This window comes from Podarcis muralis, chromosome 4, assembly GCF_964188315.1.
Source record: "Podarcis muralis chromosome 4, rPodMur119.hap1.1, whole genome shotgun sequence".
NCBI classification, from domain to species: domain Eukaryota; kingdom Metazoa; phylum Chordata; class Lepidosauria; order Squamata; family Lacertidae; genus Podarcis; species Podarcis muralis.
Genome location: NC_135658.1, coordinates 10,799,157 through 10,817,902, shown reverse-complemented (window position 1 = coordinate 10,817,902; position 18,746 = coordinate 10,799,157). Strand labels below are relative to the sequence as shown.

Sequence of the window (18,746 nt, the reverse complement as noted above, 5' to 3'; positions counted from 1 at the left end):
GAGCTCCTGTTGTTCGGTCCCAGCTCCTGCCAACCTAGCACTTTGAAAGCACGTCAAAGTGCAAGTAGATAAATAGGAACCGCTCCGACAGGAAGGTAACCGGCATTTCCGTGTGCTGCTCTGGTTCGCCAGAAGCGGCTTAGTCATGCTGGCCACATGACCTGGAAGCTGTACGCCGGCTCCCTCGGCCAGTAAAGCAAGATGAGCGCCGCAACCCCAGAGTCGTCTGCGACTATACCTAATGGTCAAGGGTTCCTTTACCTTTACCTTTAATGTGACATTGAAGCCTCTCATCCCGAGAAGTCTTGGACGGGGGACTAAAAGTGTGTAAGCCTTATTTATTTAAAGTATTTTTACTCCACACTTCAGCCAGATCAGTTTTCAGCGGTCAGTTCTAAGATGCTCTCTGCCTTCGGCCTCAAATTGGAAAAGAAACATCACAAAAGGAAAAGGGATTGGGAGGGAGGAAGAAGAAAGCAAACTCCAGCAATAGCTCTTGGTTTCAAAGTTCTTATGGAGGAAAGGTTGTTCTGAAACTAGTGGCTCTGCAGATTTAGTCTCTTTGCCTTTTCTGTTGGTGATTTTAGAGAATTGGTCTTCAGTGGTTTGATCTGGACTGCCTTTGGTTTTAATTTGATTTCATCTGAAAGGTGTTCTGTTTTTCTTTCCCCTTCCAGATAAATCTGCAGAAGACTATAACTCCTCCAACACCCTGGTAAGTCGAAGTTCAGTCTTGTAGCTATATCAGAGGCTGCAGTCGCAGCCAGAGTGAGCGCTAAAACCAGGAGGCTGATATGTCCCTAACTCAGGGGTGGGGAATCTGGGGTCTGCAAAACCACCTTGATCAGTGGTTCCTAAGCACCTGGCAGTGCCAGTGCCACAGAGCCAGTGTGGTGTAGTGTTTAAGAGCGGTAGAATCGTAATCTGGTGAACCGGGTTCACTTCCCCGCTCCTCCACATGCAGCTGCTGGGTGACCTTGGGCCAGTCACACTTCTCTGAAGTCTCTCAGCCTCACTCACCTCACAAAGTGTTTGTTGTGGGGGAGGAAGGGAAAGGAGATTGTGAGCCGCTTTGAGACTCCTTTGGGTAGTGATCAAGCGGGATATCAAATCCAAACTCTTCTTCTCTCTTCTGGCAATCTGCTGGTTGTTGGGCGCTGCCAAGCTCTATCATCATCACTTGGAATGCAGAACCTGTGATGCTTTCAATATTGAAGGACTCTGGTTTGCATGTGCCCCAGATAGCATGGCAGCATCTAGGGAGCCCCAGGTTCCCCATTAACCCCATCACTACACCAAATTTTCTTCTTCTTCTTTGGCGATCCCTCGTAGCCGAGTAAGATAGTCTTCCATGAACACAGTCTTAACAGTGAGTCCGTAAGTGACTGTGGAGGCCAGTTCTGGATCCACACGTCCTTCCACAGTGTGAACATAGGTTTCCGGGTGGGAGTTTATCATGGTGAGGGTTTGCCAAGCGTGCCATCCTCTTAGCTCGTTTCTCCATTTCGTCATGAGTTTGAATGTCTTCAAAGCCCATGACACCTTTGGTAAAGGCTGTTCTCCAACAGTAGCGCTCGCAGACCAGTTTTTCCCAGTTGTCAGTGTATATGCTACATTTTTTTAAATAGATTTGCCTTGAGAGAGAGAGTCTTTAAACCTCTTTTGCTGACCATCAGCATTATGCTTTCCATTTTAAAGTTTGGAATAGAGTAGTTGCTTTGGAAGATGAAAATCAAGCATCTGAACAACATGACCAGTCCAACGAAGTTGATGTTGAAGAATTATTGCTTCGACATGGGTGATCTTTGCTTCTTTCATTACACTGGCATTAGTTCGCCTGTCTTCCCAAGTGATATGTAGAATTTTGTGGAGACACCGTTGACGGAATCTTTCCATTTTCTCCCGATTGAAGCACAGAGTGTTTGAGGACCGGGACATTTGCAGGGAAACCAAAATGCTTGTTTACAAAGCTATTGTGCTACCAACCTTCCTGTATGCTTGTGAAACATGGACCGCTTATAAACGCCATCTCCAGATACTTGATGGCTTTCAGCGGAATGTGTGAGAAGACTTTATGTCCTCTTCTGAAGGGAAAGGGGTGATAGGTATGTGGGGTTTTGGATTATCTGTTGCCCTGCTTCCCAGTTTGTGTGTGGTTAGGTCCCTCCGATGTCACTGCCATAAAGAGAGCATTGTGATAGGTGCTGTTGCATCAGGGATGGGGGCCTGTGGTACTCGAGTTGTGGCTCCCATCATGTCTGGGGCTGGTGGCCTTTGGGGCCTGAGAACAGCTGGAGAGAATTAGGCTCCCCATCCCTGCATCACATCTTTGTTTTCCAGCCTCCACCTCTCCCATCCCACCGTGGCAGATGTGCAAGTAAATGGGTAATCTCCTTTAAGATACCTTTTCTGAGCTACCCCAATGGTGGTCATAGTATACCCACCTATTTCGGCCAGTTTGCTCACTTACGCTCACTGGAGGCAGTTGGAGGATGGATGACGGCTAACAGATTGAGGTTGAATCCTGACAGAAGTACTGTTTTGGGGGGACAGGAGGCGGGCGGGGGTGGAGGACTCCCTGGTCCTGAATGGGGTAACTGTGCCCCTGAAGGACCAGGTGCACAGCCTGGGAGTCATTTTGGACTCACAGCTGTCCATGGAGGCGGTCAATTCTGTGTCCAGGGCGGCTGTCTACCAGCTCCACCTGGTACGCAGGCTGAGACCCTCCCTGCCCGCAGACTGTCTCGCCAGAGTGGTGCATTCTCTGGTTATCTCCCGCTTGGACTACTGCAATGTGCTCTATGTGGGGCTACCTTTGAAGGTGACCCGGAAACTGCAATTAATCCAGAATGCGGCAGCTAGACTGGTAACTGGGAGTGGCTGCCGGCACCACATAACACTGGTCCTGAAAGATCTATGTTGGCTCCCAGTATGTTTCCAAGCACAATTCAAAGTGTTGGTGCTGTCCTTTAAAGCCCTAAACGGCCTGTATACCTGAAGGAGCGTCTCCACCCCCATCGTTCAGCCCAGACACTGAGATCCAGCGCCGAGGGCCTTCTGGCGCTTCCCTCATTGCGAGAAGTGAGGTTACAGGGAGCCAGACAGAGGGCCTTCTCAGTAGTGGCGCCCACCCTGTGGAACACCCTCCCTTCAGATGTGAAGGAAATAAGCAGCTATCCTATCTTTAAAAGACATCTGAAGGCAGCCCTGTTTAGGGAAGTTTTTAATATTTAATACAGTACTGTTTTTAACATTTGATTGGGAGCCGCCCAGAGTGGCTGGGGAAACTCAGCCAGATGGGCAGGGTATAAATAATAAATTATTATTATTATTATTATTATTATTATTATTAGCTAAGAGACAGGCTAAGGGACTTCGGTGATCAAGACAGGCTTAAGCAGGAACAGGTGTGCTGAATGCAGAAGGCATGAAGTTGAATCTCTATCATTTCCGCACACAGCAGTTCCTGGGAAAGGAGTCTGCCTTAGATCTTGGACAACTGGAGTAGATGATTGCCACCGCCTGCTCTGCACATTTATAGCAGTCTCATACCAGTTGTGGCTCCCCCCAAAAGAATCCTGGAAACTGTAGTTTGTTATGGGTGCAGAGCGTTGCAATGACGTCCCCTTTTCCCCTCGCAGAGCTACAATTCCCAGAGTTCCTGGGGAGGAAGGATTTGATGGTTAAACTAAGGTTACCAGACGTCCCCGTTTCCCGGATTTACAAATCAGTCCCCTGACAAAATCCATCTATTTAGCAGGAAGTTGAAAAGTGTCCCCGGATTCATTGAAAAAAATCTGGTAACCTTAGGTTAAACCACTCTGTGGAACTCCCTTCCATCAGATGTCAAGGAAATGAACAACCATCTGGCTTTTAGAAGAAATCTGAAGTCAGCCCTGTATCGGGAATTTTTTTAAAAAATCTGATGTTTTACAATTTTTTATGTGCTGTAAGCCGCCCCAAAGTGGCTGGGGAAACCGAGTTGGATGGGTGGGGTATTGATGATGATGATGATAATAATAATAATAATAATAATAATAATAATAATAATTTATACCCCGCCCTCCCCAGCCAAGACCAGGCTCAGGGCGGCTAACAACCGATAATAAAAACAAGTTAATTGAAATACAACTTAAAAAACAAGATTAAATACAACATTAAAATGCAGCCTCATCACAGGAGGAGAAAGGAAAAAAGAAAGAAAGAGGGGGAGGGAGTCAAATTGATTCCAAGCCAAAGGCCAGGTGGAACAACTCTGTCTTACAGGCCCTGCGGAAAGAAATCAGATCCCGCAGGGCCCTGGTCTCATGAGACAGAGCGTTCCACCAGATTGGAGCCAGTGCTGAGAAGGCCCTGACTCTGGCTGAGGCTAATCTGACTTCCTTAGGGCCCGGGGCCTCTAGGGTGTTGCTATATATAAGGTCCTCCGTGGGGCATACCGGGAGAGGCAGTCCTGTAGGTACGAGGGTCCTAGTATATTATTATTATTATTATTATATTGGGAATCATAGAATTGGAGAGTGGGAAGGGACCCTGAGGATCATCTAGTCCAACCCCAAGCAATGCAGGAATATGCAGCTGAGAGGAGTAGGGGGTCCCCAAAGAACTCTCAGCACCCTTAACAAAGTTCAGTTCCCAGGATGCTTTTGGAAGGGGGCAAGCCATGAATGTTTACAGCGCTGAGATACTGCTTTAAACATTTAGTGCCGGTGACTCCTTAGGCCGGGCTTCTATAAGGACCGCTTCTTTTATTCATTACTCAGTGGGGATTTGAAACCTGACTCTCACCTGCACAACAAATGGGGGAGAGTTTTGTTGTGCCCAGGTCCTACTTGTGGCCATCGTGAGAGAAGGATGCTGGTCTAACTGGGCCTTTGGACTGATCCAACAAGGCACAGTCTGACCCCCTCCTTTGGTAATCCTCACAGAACTCTAGCCCAGTGGTGGCCATTAATTTGATTTTGAACTGATGTTAAAATTAATTGATTTTAGAATGTTGTGTTACTTTTGTTCTTGTTAGCTGCTCTGAGTCTGGCTTTGGCTGGGGAGGGTGGGATATAAATAAATTATTATTATTATTATTATTATTATTATTATTATTATTACTATTATTATTATTGATAAGTGTTAGTGCCTCCAGTAGCTGGACGGCAGACAGAAACTCCACAGGTAAATAAATATTCCCTGGCACTGAGCTTCCAGGCAGGGGCACACTTCACCTGTGGAATTTTGGCCTGTTTTCAGCCGTTGTGAATGACAGCAGCTCAAGAGGTTTGCTTTCCCTTTTAAAAAGTTCAGGTGAGGCCTAAGGGCAGAGGGGGAGTGAAATGAATCTGAAGTCAGGGAGAACCGGCAGGGCTGGAAAAACTGTTTTGCAAATTGGGAAGTTGATCTCGTTTTGCTACTGTGGTTGTTGTTCTGTTCTTGCCGGAAGAAAGGGGGAAAACCACACACACACACACTCACACACACACTCGAGTTGAAATCGAAAACAAGCGCAGGAAAAATAGTAGGCATGATGTAATTGCATTAAAACCATCTCTTCCAAAGAACGAATAAAATTAGGCATCTGTATTTAACACCTACACATTCATGTGGCTTCCTCACTTTGGAGAGATCGTGCTCATTTTTCTTCTGCCGAAGATATTGTTGTGGACTCTCCTTCCTCAGAGCTTTTTAAGCACAGGTTGGATGGCCATCTGTCATGAGTGATTTAGTTGCAATTCCCACACTGCGGGAGGTTGGAATAGGTAAACTAAGGCCCAGGGGCCGGATCTAGCCCAATCGCCCAATCTCACTCCGTCCCATGGACGGGCCAGGAATCAGCGTGTTTTTACATGAGTAGAATGTGTCCTTTTATTTAAAATGCATCTCTGGGTTATTTGTGGGGCCTGCCTGGTGTTTTTACATGAGTAGGATGTGTTGTTGTTGTTGTTTAGTCGTTTAGTCGTGTCCGACTCTTCGTGACCCCCTGGACCAGAGCACGCCAGGCACTCCTGTCTTCCACTGCCTCCCGAAGTTTGGTCAAACTCATGCTGGTAGCTTCGAGAACACTGTCCAGCCATCTCGTCCTCTGTCGTCCCCTTCTCCTTGTGCCCTCCTTCTTTCCCAACATCAGGGTCTTTTCCAGGGAGTCTTCTCTTCTCATGAGGTGGCCAAAGTATTGGAGCCTCAGCTTCACGATCTGTCTCTTCACACTCTATTTAAAATGCATCTCTGGGTTATTTGTGGGGCATAGGAATTCGTTCATCCCCCCCCCCCAAAAAAAATATAGTCCGGTCCCCCACAAGGTCTGAGGGATGGTGGACTGGCCCCCTGCTGAAAAAGTTTGCTGACCCCCTGGACTAGATGAATCTCGGGGTCCCTTCTGACTCTACAATTCCACGATTGTACTATATCCTGCAAGGCAGCAGAGATATAGGATCAAAAGCCCTTCTTAAAAATGTGGATTTATCAGGGACTGACGGAAGTTTTAACTTCTCCCTGTCTTCCCCAAGTGTTCCAAAAATGAGTGATTGCCCACCAGTTTTCTCCAGAAGCAGGGAGGAGCGAGAATTTGCCCAAACACTTTTTGCCACCTTCCAAACTCTTTTCAAGACTTCAGTGCCCTCTTTCCACCTGGCCCATCTAAAAGAATAAGTGTTTTATTGTTGTTTAGTTGTTTAGTCGTGTCCGACTCTTTGTGACCCCCTGGACCAGAGCACGCCAGGCACTTCTGTCTTCCACTGCCTCCCGCAGTTTGGTCAAACTCATGCTGGTAGCTTCGAGAACACTGTCCAACCATCTCGTCCTCTGTCGTCCCCTTCTCCTTGTGCCCTCCATCTTTCCCAACATCAGGGTCTTTTCCAGGGAGTCTTCTCTTCTCATGAGGTGGCCAAAGTACTGGAGCCTCAGCTTCAGGATCTGTCCTTCCAGTGAGCACTCAGGGCTGATTTCCTTCAGAATGGAGAGGTTTGATCTTCTTGCAGTCCATGGGACTCTCAAGTGTCTCCTCCAGCACCATAATTCAAAAGCATCAATTCTTCGGCGATCAGCCTTCTTTATGGTCCAGCTCTCACTTCCATACATCACTACTGGGATGCGTTTTATTTGTCAGGTAGAAAAGGCATGTGGCATTCTTATTACCCAGCAGGTGAGACAGCAGCGCTTCCCGAACAAAAGAAGTCCGGGGAGAGCGAGCGAGAAAGTGCCCAGCGAGAGTTTTGATAACTGGAGCAATCAAAGCAGTTGGCGTGGGCCGTCCGCCAAAGTGTCCTTCGTTAGCATGGCAAGAGCACGTTGCTGTGCCAACGAACTGCCTTTGATGTCGTCTGGTGGTGGTTTTTCTAAAGAGCGAGTCTGGGGGAAATCGCTTCGCTCTCAAGCGCAGCAGTGGCAAACGGTCTCTTCCCTCCCCTCGCCCCTTCCGTTTTAAAAATAAATGACTGTTTATAAATTATAATCACCACCTGAAGTTAGGGAAAGGTTCAGCCTTTTGGAAGCATGGGTCTGATTACAAAACATCGCAAACAGTTGCCTTTTCTTTGAATAATTTAATTGGTCGACGTGTCTCTTTCTTTGTTATTGCTGTTTAGTCGTTTAGTCATGTCCGACTCTTCGTGTCCCCATGGACCAGAGCACGCCAGGCACTCCTGTCTTCCACTGCCTCCCGCAGTTTGGTCAAACTCATGCTGGTAGCTTTGAGAACACTGTCCAACCAACTCGTCCTCTGTCGTCCCCTTCTCCTTGTGCCCTCCATCTTTCCCAACATCAGGGTCTTTTCCAGGGAGTCTTCTCTTCTCATGAGGTGGCCAAAGTCTTGGAGCCTCAGCTTCAGGATCTGTCCTTCCAGTGAGCACTCAGGGCTGATTTCCTTCAGAATGGAGAGGTTTGATCATCTTGCAGTCCATGGGACTCTCAAGAGTCTCCTCCAGCACCAGAATTCAAAAGCATGTCTCTTTCTTTATTATGCCCAATTTATACCCTTATCTATACATGCAGTTTCACGAGCCGCCAAAAGTCATTCCTTGTGGAACGGACTCCCTTGGGATGTTGTGGACTCTCCTGCCCTGAAGGTTTTTAAGCAGAGGTTGGATGGCCATCTGTCATGGTTGCTTTAGTCAAAATTGCTGCACTGTGGGGGGGTTGGACTAGATGACCCTTGGGGTCCCTTCCCAATCCACAGTTTTGTGATTCTTTATAGAAGACACAGATACTGTCCCTTTTTCCCAAGACCAGCTTTGCTGCCACCAAAATATTAAGCGTGAGTATCTTCTTTGCTCAGTCCAGTCTAGGTGGTGGCCTGTTTTAAGATAATTCTTGAATTACCCATGCTTAGATTCACATGAGTTACCTGAAAGATTTCTGTGTTGCATTCCACCAAGGGACCTTGAGCTTTGACCACCTGATAGGATAGGATGGGATAGGGACTCTGGTGGTGCTGTGGTTTAAACCACTGAGCCTCTTGGGCTTGCCGATCAGAAGGTCGGTGGTTCAAATCTGTGCGATGGGGTGAGCTCCTGTTGCTCTGTCCCAGCTCCTGCCAACCTAGCAGTTCGAAAGCACACCAGTGCCATTAGATAAATAGGTACCACTGCGGCAGGAAGGTAAATGGTGTTTCCATGCGCTCTGGTTTCTGTCACGGTGTCCTGCTGCTCCAGAAGCGATTTAATCCTGCTGGTCACATGACCAGGAAAGCTGTTTGTGGACAAACGTTGGCTCCCTCAGCCTGAAAGCGAGACGAGGGCCGCAACCCTATAGTCGCCTTTGACTGGACTTCACTATCTAGGGGTCCTTTACCTTTTTACTTTATAGGATGCAAATCTGCAACATTAGCACTGTACTTTCCTGCCTTGTACGTGTGGGTGGGCAACCTGCAGCTGTGCGGCACAATGTGCCCTCTCTCGAACCCAGACCCCTTTCAATGGACCATCCTGTCTCTTGTCATCTATGCTGATCATGCTTCCGTCTTGCTTGCTTGCCTCTTTGGATCTCTGACTTCTGCCTGCCTGGAATGCAGCCAGCCATACGAAATGACATCCATGGTCCCATGTTTGGCCTCTGGCCCCGCCCACCATTGGCACGCGGCCCCCGAAAAGCTTCCCCATAGAGAATGTGGCCCTCGGGCTCAGGAACGTCCCCCACCCACGATCTAGTAAATTGACCTGAAATACATTAGCTTTTGTGACATCGTCGGTAGAGCCCGGTTCTCTTAATCTCCAGGTAGTGGGTTTGAGTCCCTTGTTGGGCGAAAGATTCCTTCATTTCAGGGGGTTGGACTAGATGACCCTCGTGTTCCCTTCCAATTCTATGATTCTAAACATTGCTTCCTTCAAGGTTTGCAGTCTCCCCCCCACCTCCTTTTTTTTTTAATGCCTTCTTTTTATGAGGAAGAAAGAAAACAGGCCGGCTGGAGTTTGCCAGCAGGAGAAAAACTTAATTAGGAGGAAATTTTGGCATTCCTTGGCAAAACAGTTGTCCTTATCACACAGTTTGTACGTCAGTTTTGCCAGTTCCGCATAGTCCATCAATTTCTCTTGCCACTGTTCTTTTGCAGGGGTTTCTTCATTCTTCCATCCTTGTGCTATTAAGACTGTTGTCACATACATAAATATGTTCTTGATTTTCCTTGGCAGGTCTTTTCCTACAATCCCAAACAAAAATGTTTCTGTTTTTTTTTTAAACAAATGTTAATTTAAACATTTTCTTCAACTCCTGGCCTGCTATACATTTCCATCCAGATACACTATGCCCACAACTTACACATAGGTTTTGGGGATCATGCCTGCAGCGAAAATTGCGTCTAATCCAAACACATTAGGTTGAACGGTGGGTGGGATTGCCAAAGTCTTTTTCCCCAGATGCCCGTCCCTTTTATAATATTCTTAAATTTGTTTTGCCAAGTGTGTGAAACTCAGGGCGCACAAGTTACCGTATTTTTCGCTCCATAGGGCACACCGGACCATAGGGCGCACCTAGTTTTTAGAGGGGGAAATCAAGAAAAAAAATCTTATTTCCCCCCCATCCCCAAAGAGTAGCGTACAGGCTGCGCGCAACCTCTCCCCACTGGAGGGGTTGCGCACGGCTATGGCACAAGCCAAGACAGCGAGTGGGATGGATCCCGCTCGCTGTTTTGGCTTCCTCTTTAGCCTGCGCAACCTCTCCCTGCCGGAGGGGTTGCGTGTGGCCATGGCACAAGCCAAGACAGCGAGCGGAGAAGGGGAGACCCTTCTGTTCCACCTCCGGCTTTCAGACAGGCGCGTGGCTGAAGCCTTTGGAGCGCAGCGGGACCTCACGCTGCGCTCCGAAGGCTTCGGGTTCCTTTGGCTGAAGCCAGGAGAGTTTTCGGAGTGCAGCGCAAGGAGCCTGCATTCACTCCATAGGACGCACACACATTTCCCCTTAATTTTTGGAGGGGGAAAAGTGTGTCCTATAGAGCAAAAAATACGGCAAATGTGCATGAATTGAGAGCTTGCTGTGGTTTCGTATCCCTGCCTCCTAAGCGCCTCTCCTTTCCATGCAGAATGTGAAGGCGGTATCTGAGACCCCCGCCGTCCCCCCTGTGTCGGAGGACGAAGATGATGAAGACGATGCTGCCCCTCCCCCGGTCATCGCTCCCCGGCCCGAGCACACGAAGTCCGTAAGTCGAAGTCTCAAAGCGGCTGGGCTCCCTCTTGAGTAAAGGCATTGGGCCTTCGGAGAATTGATTCGGGTGTCTTCTGCCCCACAAGTATAATGTCGTCTGGGTGAAGGGCAGGCCCCATTGCATGAACGTAACCACAATAATAAAAAAATATTATTATATAAATTGTGAGTAGGGATTTGAATGCCCAGCTCCATTCCTGAAGCCCTGCTCCATTGCTTAAAAGTGCAGAATTATGTTATTCAGTCGCTGGATAGCCAGATGTCTCAAACTTGGGTCTCCAGCTGTTTTTGGACTACAGTTCCCATCATCCCTGACCACTGGTCCTGCTAGCTAGGGATGATGGGAGCTGTAGTCCAACAACGGCTGGAAACCCAAGTTTGAGAAACTCTAGAGCAGCGGTTCTCAACCTGTGGGTCCTCAGATGTTGTTGGACTACAACTCCCATCATCCCTGAGCTCTGGCCTTGCTAGGGATGGTGGGAGTTGTAGTCCAACAACATCTGGGGACCCACAGGTTGAGAAAGGCTGCTCTAGACACTTATTCCAGCAGGGTATGAAAGCAACAGTCTGGACTATCATTGCCCCAGATTCAAAACAACATCTGCCTCTCCTAAGTCACCGCTGAGTTCTGTGACCTGTATATAAAGGTGCAAATTGAGCAAATATACTTTTGCATTTTAAGGCAGGGCATTGAAACCTTCCCTCAAAAAAGGGAGGCACCGTTCAGCTGACTCTCTGATTCTACAGATGCTTTAAGCATCTCTCCCCAACCATAAAAAGCTTGTATTTTTCTTTTTCAGAACGGAGCTGGGATTTTGCACTCAGTTCTCTATTCCATGCTCTCACAGTATCACAACATAAAGCACGTTGTTAAGAAAGTCTCCTTTAGGAAAAAATCTCAGCTTTTGCTATAATAGCGTGAGAAGGGAGGTTCAGTTTGGGCCTAGAGAGAGGCTCCATTTTAGGAAGCCAGGCATTCACGTTCTCAGCCAGCTGAATTGCAACTGCAGCTTGTAAATTCATCGTTGTTTTCAGTGCGAATCTCCCTTTGCAGATTTAAAGTAGTCATCGCCTAGATGTCACTCCTAACCGCACCTCCTTACTAATCAAGCCATTTTCAATAGCCTAGAGGCTCTTCCCAGCAGATCCCAAAATCTGTGTTAATCTCCTTTCCCACACAGAACAAATTATACTTCTAAAAGCCATTTTTGCAGACCTATTAGGCCAGGCATAGCCAAACTTGGCCCTCCAGCTGTTTTGGGACTACAACTCCCATCATCCCTAGCTAACAGGACCAGTGGTCAGGGATGATGGGAACTGTAGTCCCAAAACAGCTAGAGGGCCAAATTTGGCCATGCCTTTTTAGGCCAACTCTTTTAAACACCCACCCACTGGATTTGCAGTTTTGGCCACCAGTTTTGGAGTCACATTTCACAGGGTGAATCTCTGGAAGTTTGGGACTAAGCAAGAACCTCCTTTTTAGCCGTTGGTAGTGTTTGATTTACCTCAGAACTATTCACATATATGGGACACGGGTGGCGCTGTGGGTTAAATCACAGAGCCTAGGGCTTGCTGATCAGAAGGTCGGCGGTTCGAATCCCCGCGATGGGGTGAGCTCCCGTTGCCCGGTCCCTGCTCCCGCCAACCTAGCAGTTCAAAAGCACGTCATAGTGCAAGTAGATAAATAGGTACCACTCTGGCGGGAAGGTAAACGGCGTTTCCGTGTGCTGCTCTGGTTCGCCAGAAGCGGCTTAGTCCTGCTGGCCACATGACCCGGAAGCTGTACGCCGGCTCCCTCAGCCAGTAAAGCGAGATGAGCGCTGCAACCCCAGAGTCGGCCACGTCTGGACCTAATGGTCAGGGGTCCCTTTACCTTTATTTACATATATATTCTACCCCCCCTCCCCGCAGATATACACCCGGTCGGTGATCGAACCCCTTCCTCCAGCCCCGACCCGAGACGTGGCCACCTCTCCGATCCCATCGCCTTCCGAAAACAGCACGACCCCTCCGGACACGTTGGCGAGGAGTACGGAGAAGCAGAAAAAGAAACCGAAAATGACAGACGAGGAAATCTTGGAGAAATTAAGTAAGAATTCTCACTGCTGGGTTTTTCAAATGGAACCTCAGGGAAATGGATATATTTCAGGTCACCTCACACTGTGAGGCTGTCGCCACTTCACAACTGCGCTCCTCTCTCTCTCTCTCTACCTCTCTATCTTACACACTCACACAGCCAAAGTGCAAAATTTAGCACTTTCACGACACCGAAGAGATGTTTTCGTTCTTAAAAAAACCCCAGTTTCTGAATCCTCTCACAGTGGTGTCAGCTGGCGGGTTCAGCTTCTTCAAAGGAGGAGAGATGCTCTCTCTCTGTGTGTGTTTGTGTGTTAGGTGTGAATGTCAGAGCTACCCTAGAAGCTCCTTTCAGTTTCAAAACCCTGGGATGTGTGAGGCTGTATACTACCCTTGCTGGGGAATGCAAAAACATTTTGAACGCAAAAGCGGCCCTATTGGATGGGAACAAAGCCATCCTGTTTTCCAAAAGTGGCGAACCAGACGCTTCGAGAAAGCATTCTGGTCATGTGCGAATGCAACAGCCCTCTCATTGCTGCCTGTCCTCTGACCCACACCCCACTCCTTGAAGCTATATATTTTGGAAAGCATACTATGGCCCAACCTGGGCATTCTGTTTAGCCTGCTAGTAGACCTGTCCTCCACGTGGCATTCCCTCTATTTCAGATGTCCGGACAGTGAGCGCTGTTCCTTAAGACGCCAAAATGCATTCACGCCCATGCGCAAGAGAGAAGTACAGTGGAACCATGGTTCTCAAACTTAATCCGTTCCGGAAGTCTGTTCCAAAACCAAATCGTTCCAAAACCAAGGCACGCTTTCCCATAGAAAGTAATGCAAAATGGATTAATCCGTTCCAGACTTTTAAAAAAGACCCCTAAAACAGCAACTGAACATGAATTTTAAGCGGGTGGCGCTGTGGGTTAAACCACAGAGCCTAGGACTTGCCGATCAGAAGGTCGGCGGTTCGAATCCCCGGGACGGGGTGAGCTCCTGTTGCTCGGTCCCTGCTCCTGCCAACCTAGCAGCTCGAAAGCACGTCAAAGTGCAAGTAGATAAATAGGTACCGCCCCAGCGGGAAGGTAAATGGCATTTCCGTGCGCTGCTTTGGTTCGCCAAAAGCGGTTTAGTCATGCTGGCCACATGACCCAGAAGCTGTACGCCGGCTCCCTCGGCCAATAAAGCGAGATGAGCGCCACAACCCCAGAGTCGGCCATGACTGGACCTAATGGTCAGGGGTCCCTTTACCTTTAACATGAATTTCATTATCGAACGAGACCACTGATCCATAAAATGAAAGCAATAAACAATGTACTGCGGTCACACAATCAATCAATCAATCAATCAATCAATCAGTAGCTGAACTGGGTTCCACACAGTCACAGTCACAAAAACAATAAAGATCCGCAAAAACGCAAAATAAATAGCAAAAACAGACAGACCTCAGTGTAACCCTCAAAACGGAAGTGTGGCACTCAAATCGGAAGCGTAACACTCAAAACGGACCATGTTCGGCTTCTGAAAAAAGTCCGCAAATGGAAACACTTAGTTTGCAGTGTTTGGGTTGCGAGTTGTTTGAATACCAAGGCGTTTGAGAACCAAGGTACCACTGTATTTGCAGACTTTGATGAAACCTAGGGTTTGCAGTGGGCCAGTAGGGATATCAACAACCTTTAGAGCGTCCCCGTCCAAAAACACCCAACAGACAACTTGCTTGGTATCGTAGAATTGTAGAGTCGCAAGTCCCATCTATGAGACATATCTCATAATTTCTGTTCATATGTCTTAGTTGTAGTAGATTGGGATCAGCACGGGACTCATATAGAACTTATATACCCTGTATATAATGCATAATTGTGTTAGAATTCCTGCTCCACGATTGCAGTCATGGGATTTTTGCCTATCACATGACGTGGTATATTTTGACTCCACAAAGTGGGAAGTGATGGAGACAGGATGTTTGTGTTGCTGTGTTCCGTGAAGTGGGGCTATTTGTTTTTTCTCTTTGCTGTCTGATGCTAGAGAGAGAGAGGGAGCCATGTTGCAGTGCTCTCTGTGTGTGTTTATATGTAAATAAAGTAGATTAGCCAAAATGCTGAGTTGCTGAGGTCTGTCACACGCAAGTTGCGCCAACTCTGCGGATCCCTAAGTGTGCTGGTGTTGGTTGGTATTGGTTGCTGTGATGTTCGGGCAGAAGAAAGCTTTTGAAGCTCCCAATCGATCGACCAGGAGGGAGGGAACATGCCTATCGGGCATGTGTCTCTGCCAGGGTCCTACTCGAGTGTAGGACGAGCTCCTGACAATTTGATGCAGGCACCCTGAAGGCAGCTCATACAAAGGACAAAAGCAGCAAAACGCCACAGTGGTTAATGTATCAGCTGACAGCTAAAGCAATATTCCTGAATACATGGGAACTTTAAATCACAAGACAACAGGAACGGTTTTGCCCAGTGCCTAAGAGGCAACAGAGATGGCACCAGGTGAACGTGTCCTTAGTTTATCTGCTTAGCAAAGCTAATTGCATTCCCAGGGGTCTGAGATCTTGCAAGGAGCTCTGATCAGCTCAGATTCTGTCATGCTTGCTTTTAAATTTGTTTGTTCAGGAGAGCTGAGCTGCCTTCCAAAGCCCTTTCATTTCATCCTAATTTTTGTTTTCCTTTTTGTTTTTGAAGGAGGTATTGTGAGTGTGGGTGACCCCAAGAAGAAATATACAAGTTTTGAGAAGATCGGCCAAGGGTTAGTATATGGTCTCTGGCTTCCTTCACCTCTTCTGCCTTCAGCATGAAATGAGCATGGATCTGGAATTGCTCAAAATGCCTTTTATCCTTTGCTAGAGCATAGCGACCAGTTGTTTTACTGAATCCCAATAGTCTGTGCTCTCAGGTGTGTGACTGAACGCCTGAACACAATTGTGACTTATTAAAATTTAAAAATCCCTGGGCTGTTTCCCAGTTTGATTAGGTGTGACGAGATGATTCTACATTTCTATAAAATCATAGAATTGCAGAGTTGGAAGGGACTCCGAGGGTCATCTAGTCCAACCCCCTGCAATGCAGGAATCTTTTCGCCCAATGTAGGGTTCGAACCCACGACCCTGAGATTGAGAGTCTCACGCTCTCCAGCTACTGAGCTGTGAAAAAGCAGTCTTAGTTTATTTGATTGACTCAAATCCACACACATATTCTGGTACAAAACAGCAGTTTTAAAGAAACCAAAGCACATACCGTATTTTCCTGTCTATAAGACAACCCCCATGTATTTTGTGGGGACTCCGATTTAAGAAAATGGGGGGAGATACTATCCGTGTATAAGACGAGCCCAGATTTTGAACATTAGTTTAGAGCAGGGGTCAGCAAACTTTTTCAGGAGGGGGCCGGTCCACTGTCCCTCAGACCTTGTGGGGGGCTGGACCCACTGCCTCCCCAAAGCACCCCCCCTCCCGAAAGGCCCCCCCGCCTGTGCCACTCACGCCGCAGTTGCTGACGCTGCCTCGTCTTCGGCAGTGGCGGCATCCTCTGTCTCTGCGGGGCACAGAGCCCATGCCGTTGGCCTGGGCGGCGGAGGCAGCCTCCACGCTTCATTCCTGCTCTGCCGCTTCCTGCCGCTTGTCCACCTTAGCGGGAAGGAAGAGGCGGTGCCCAGAGGTGTCTGCGGCTTCCTGCAGCCAATCAGAAGCCGTGCCACGTCGTGGAAGTCAGTCTCCGCACGGCGAGGCCTCTGCACCGCGCCTGTTTACCTATGGGGGCTTGGTGAAGAGGTTGACTCCCAGTCCGAGCTGCGAAAATCTTCAGCCGAGGCGAGAGTTTGCCTCGATGTCACGTGAAATGAGCTGGCAAGCGTTTGCAGAGAGCAGTTCAGAGAAAGCCAAGCTTAAGCATGTTAAAATTAGCTGAATGTTTGCCTCTAAAACAATGAGAATGAAAAGGTGCACACACTATTCCTTTTGTGTGTGTGTGCGCACAAATGCTCTTGACACAGCTATTGTGTTCGCCTTCTCAATTCTGGGGCTGCTAACTTTCCCTCCCAGCGTGATCCCAACCAATTAGCGATGGTCGTGAGAGCAGAATGATGTCATGGCGCCATACAACCAATTGGCTCTTGCTGTGCAGTGATGCCACCAAAGGGAAACAAAGCCTCAGTGAAAAGAATTCTGAAGCTCTGCTGGAATGACTAACCTTGGCTTCCTCCTACTGACTACCAAGCTTTTGCTTACCTAAGTTGCTTGCAGGCCACTTAACTTGAGCCATTTTTTCCAAACTCTCCTCTATCTGTAGTTGCTTTTTAGCTGAGTCTGGCTTGCAAGAGGCTAACTTCCCCTGAAGGCCTATAACGTAGTTGCAGAATATCTGCTTTATGCATAGAAAATCCCCGGTATAAACCCCCCATAGCATCTCCAGATAGGATCATTCCCTGCTTGCAGCCTTAGAGAGCCACTGCCAGTCCGTGCAGACAGTGCTAAGGTGTTGTTGTTGTTTAGTCGTTTAGTCGTGTCCGACTCTTCGTGACCCCCTGGACCAGAGCACGCCAGGCACGCCTGTCTTCCACTGCCTCCCGCAGTTTGGTCAAACTCATGTTTGTAGCTTCGAGAACACTGTCCAACCATCTCGTCCTCCTCTGTTGTCCCCTTCTCCTTGTGCCCTCCATCTTTCCCAACGTCAGGGTCTTTTCCAGGGAGTCTTCTCTTCTCATGAGGTGGCCAAAGTCTTGGAGCCTCAGCTTCAGGATCTGTCCTTCCAGTGAGCACTCAGGGCTGATTTCCTTCAGAATGGATCGGTTTGATCTTCTTGCAGTTCATGGGACTCTCAAGAGTCTCCTCCAGCACCATAATTCAAAAGCATCAATTCTTCGGCGATCAGCCTTCTTGATGGTCCAGCTCTCACTTCCATACATCACTAGTGGGAAAACCATAGCTTTAACTATACGGACTTTTGTTGGCAAGGTGGTATTCTCAAAGCTACTAAAATGAGTTTGACCAAACTGCAGGAGGCAGTGGAAGACAGGAGTGCCTGGCGTGCTCTGGTCCATGGGGTCACGAAGAGTCGGACACTAACGACTAAACAACAACAAAAAGTCCATGATCGGTCAGAGAATAATGGATGGAGGCAGGATCCAATGGAAGAAAGGCAGATCTTTATTTTTAGGTTTCAGCAGAGACACACACACCCCTTGCAAGGAGGTGAGGACAAAGAACAAAGTGCACAGGAACCTTTAATTATTTTAGGCGTTGCCCAACCCCTTAGCTAAAGACCACCCAAAAAGCACAGTTTATACATCACAGAAAGAGGCAGCTTCTCTCCTGTCTGTCAAGATGACCTGATAATGTTTTAATGATTGCATTACCTGGGTTGCCTGGCCATTCTTTTGAGACGGCAAGTAGGTCACACAGGCCTTACCCTATTCATACAGAAAATATGCCCTTAAGACAGGATTTGTATGATTTGTAAGTGAAAAGAACTAAGGGGGAAGGTTTCTCCAAGATATTTCCTTCCGCAGAGGAAATATTTGGGGTCATGAAGAATCAAGATGGCGTCAGGATTGCTTTCCTGTACTATTTCAGTGCGGGACGCGGGTGGCGCTGTGGGTAAAACCTCAGTGCCTAGGACTTGCTGATCGTAAGGTTGGCAGTTCGAATCCCCGCGGCGGGGTGAGCTCCCGTCGTTCGGTCCCAGCTCCTGCCCACCTAGCAGTTCGAAAGCACCCCCGGGTGCAAGTAGATAAATAGGTACCGCTTTATAGCGGGAAGGTAAATGGCGTTTCCGTGTGCTGCTCTGGTGCCGGTTCGCCAGAGCAGCTTCGTCACGCTGGCCACGTGACCCGGAAGTGTCTCCGGACAGCACTGGCCCCCGGCCTCTTAAGTGAGATGGGCGCATAACCCTAGAGTCGGACACGACTGGCCCGTACAGGCAGGGGTACCTTTACCTTTACCTTTACCTTTACTATTTCAGATGTGGGATTTATATACTTGAGTACGTGTGTTTTACCTTGTGCATTTATGAACATTTATTTATTGAACATTTACAATAATAGCATGCCTTAACGGGTTGTCTTTT

At 48.1% G+C, this 18,746-nt stretch overlaps 1 protein-coding gene across 2 annotated transcripts in view; it reads left to right on the top strand.

Moving 5' to 3' along the window:
• The window catches only part of PAK1 (p21 (RAC1) activated kinase 1), a 98,031-nt gene that overhangs the window by 66,820 nt on the left and 12,465 nt on the right, over positions 1–18,746 (top strand). For both annotated transcript variants that reach the window (XM_077926927.1, XM_028725908.2), the window contains 4 exons: positions 678–715; positions 10,502–10,618; positions 12,535–12,712; positions 15,369–15,432. In XM_077926927.1, coding sequence (XP_077783053.1) covers positions 678–715; positions 10,502–10,618; positions 12,535–12,712; positions 15,369–15,432 — 397 coding nt within the window. The remainder of the gene's footprint in view (positions 1–677; positions 716–10,501; positions 10,619–12,534; positions 12,713–15,368; positions 15,433–18,746) is intronic.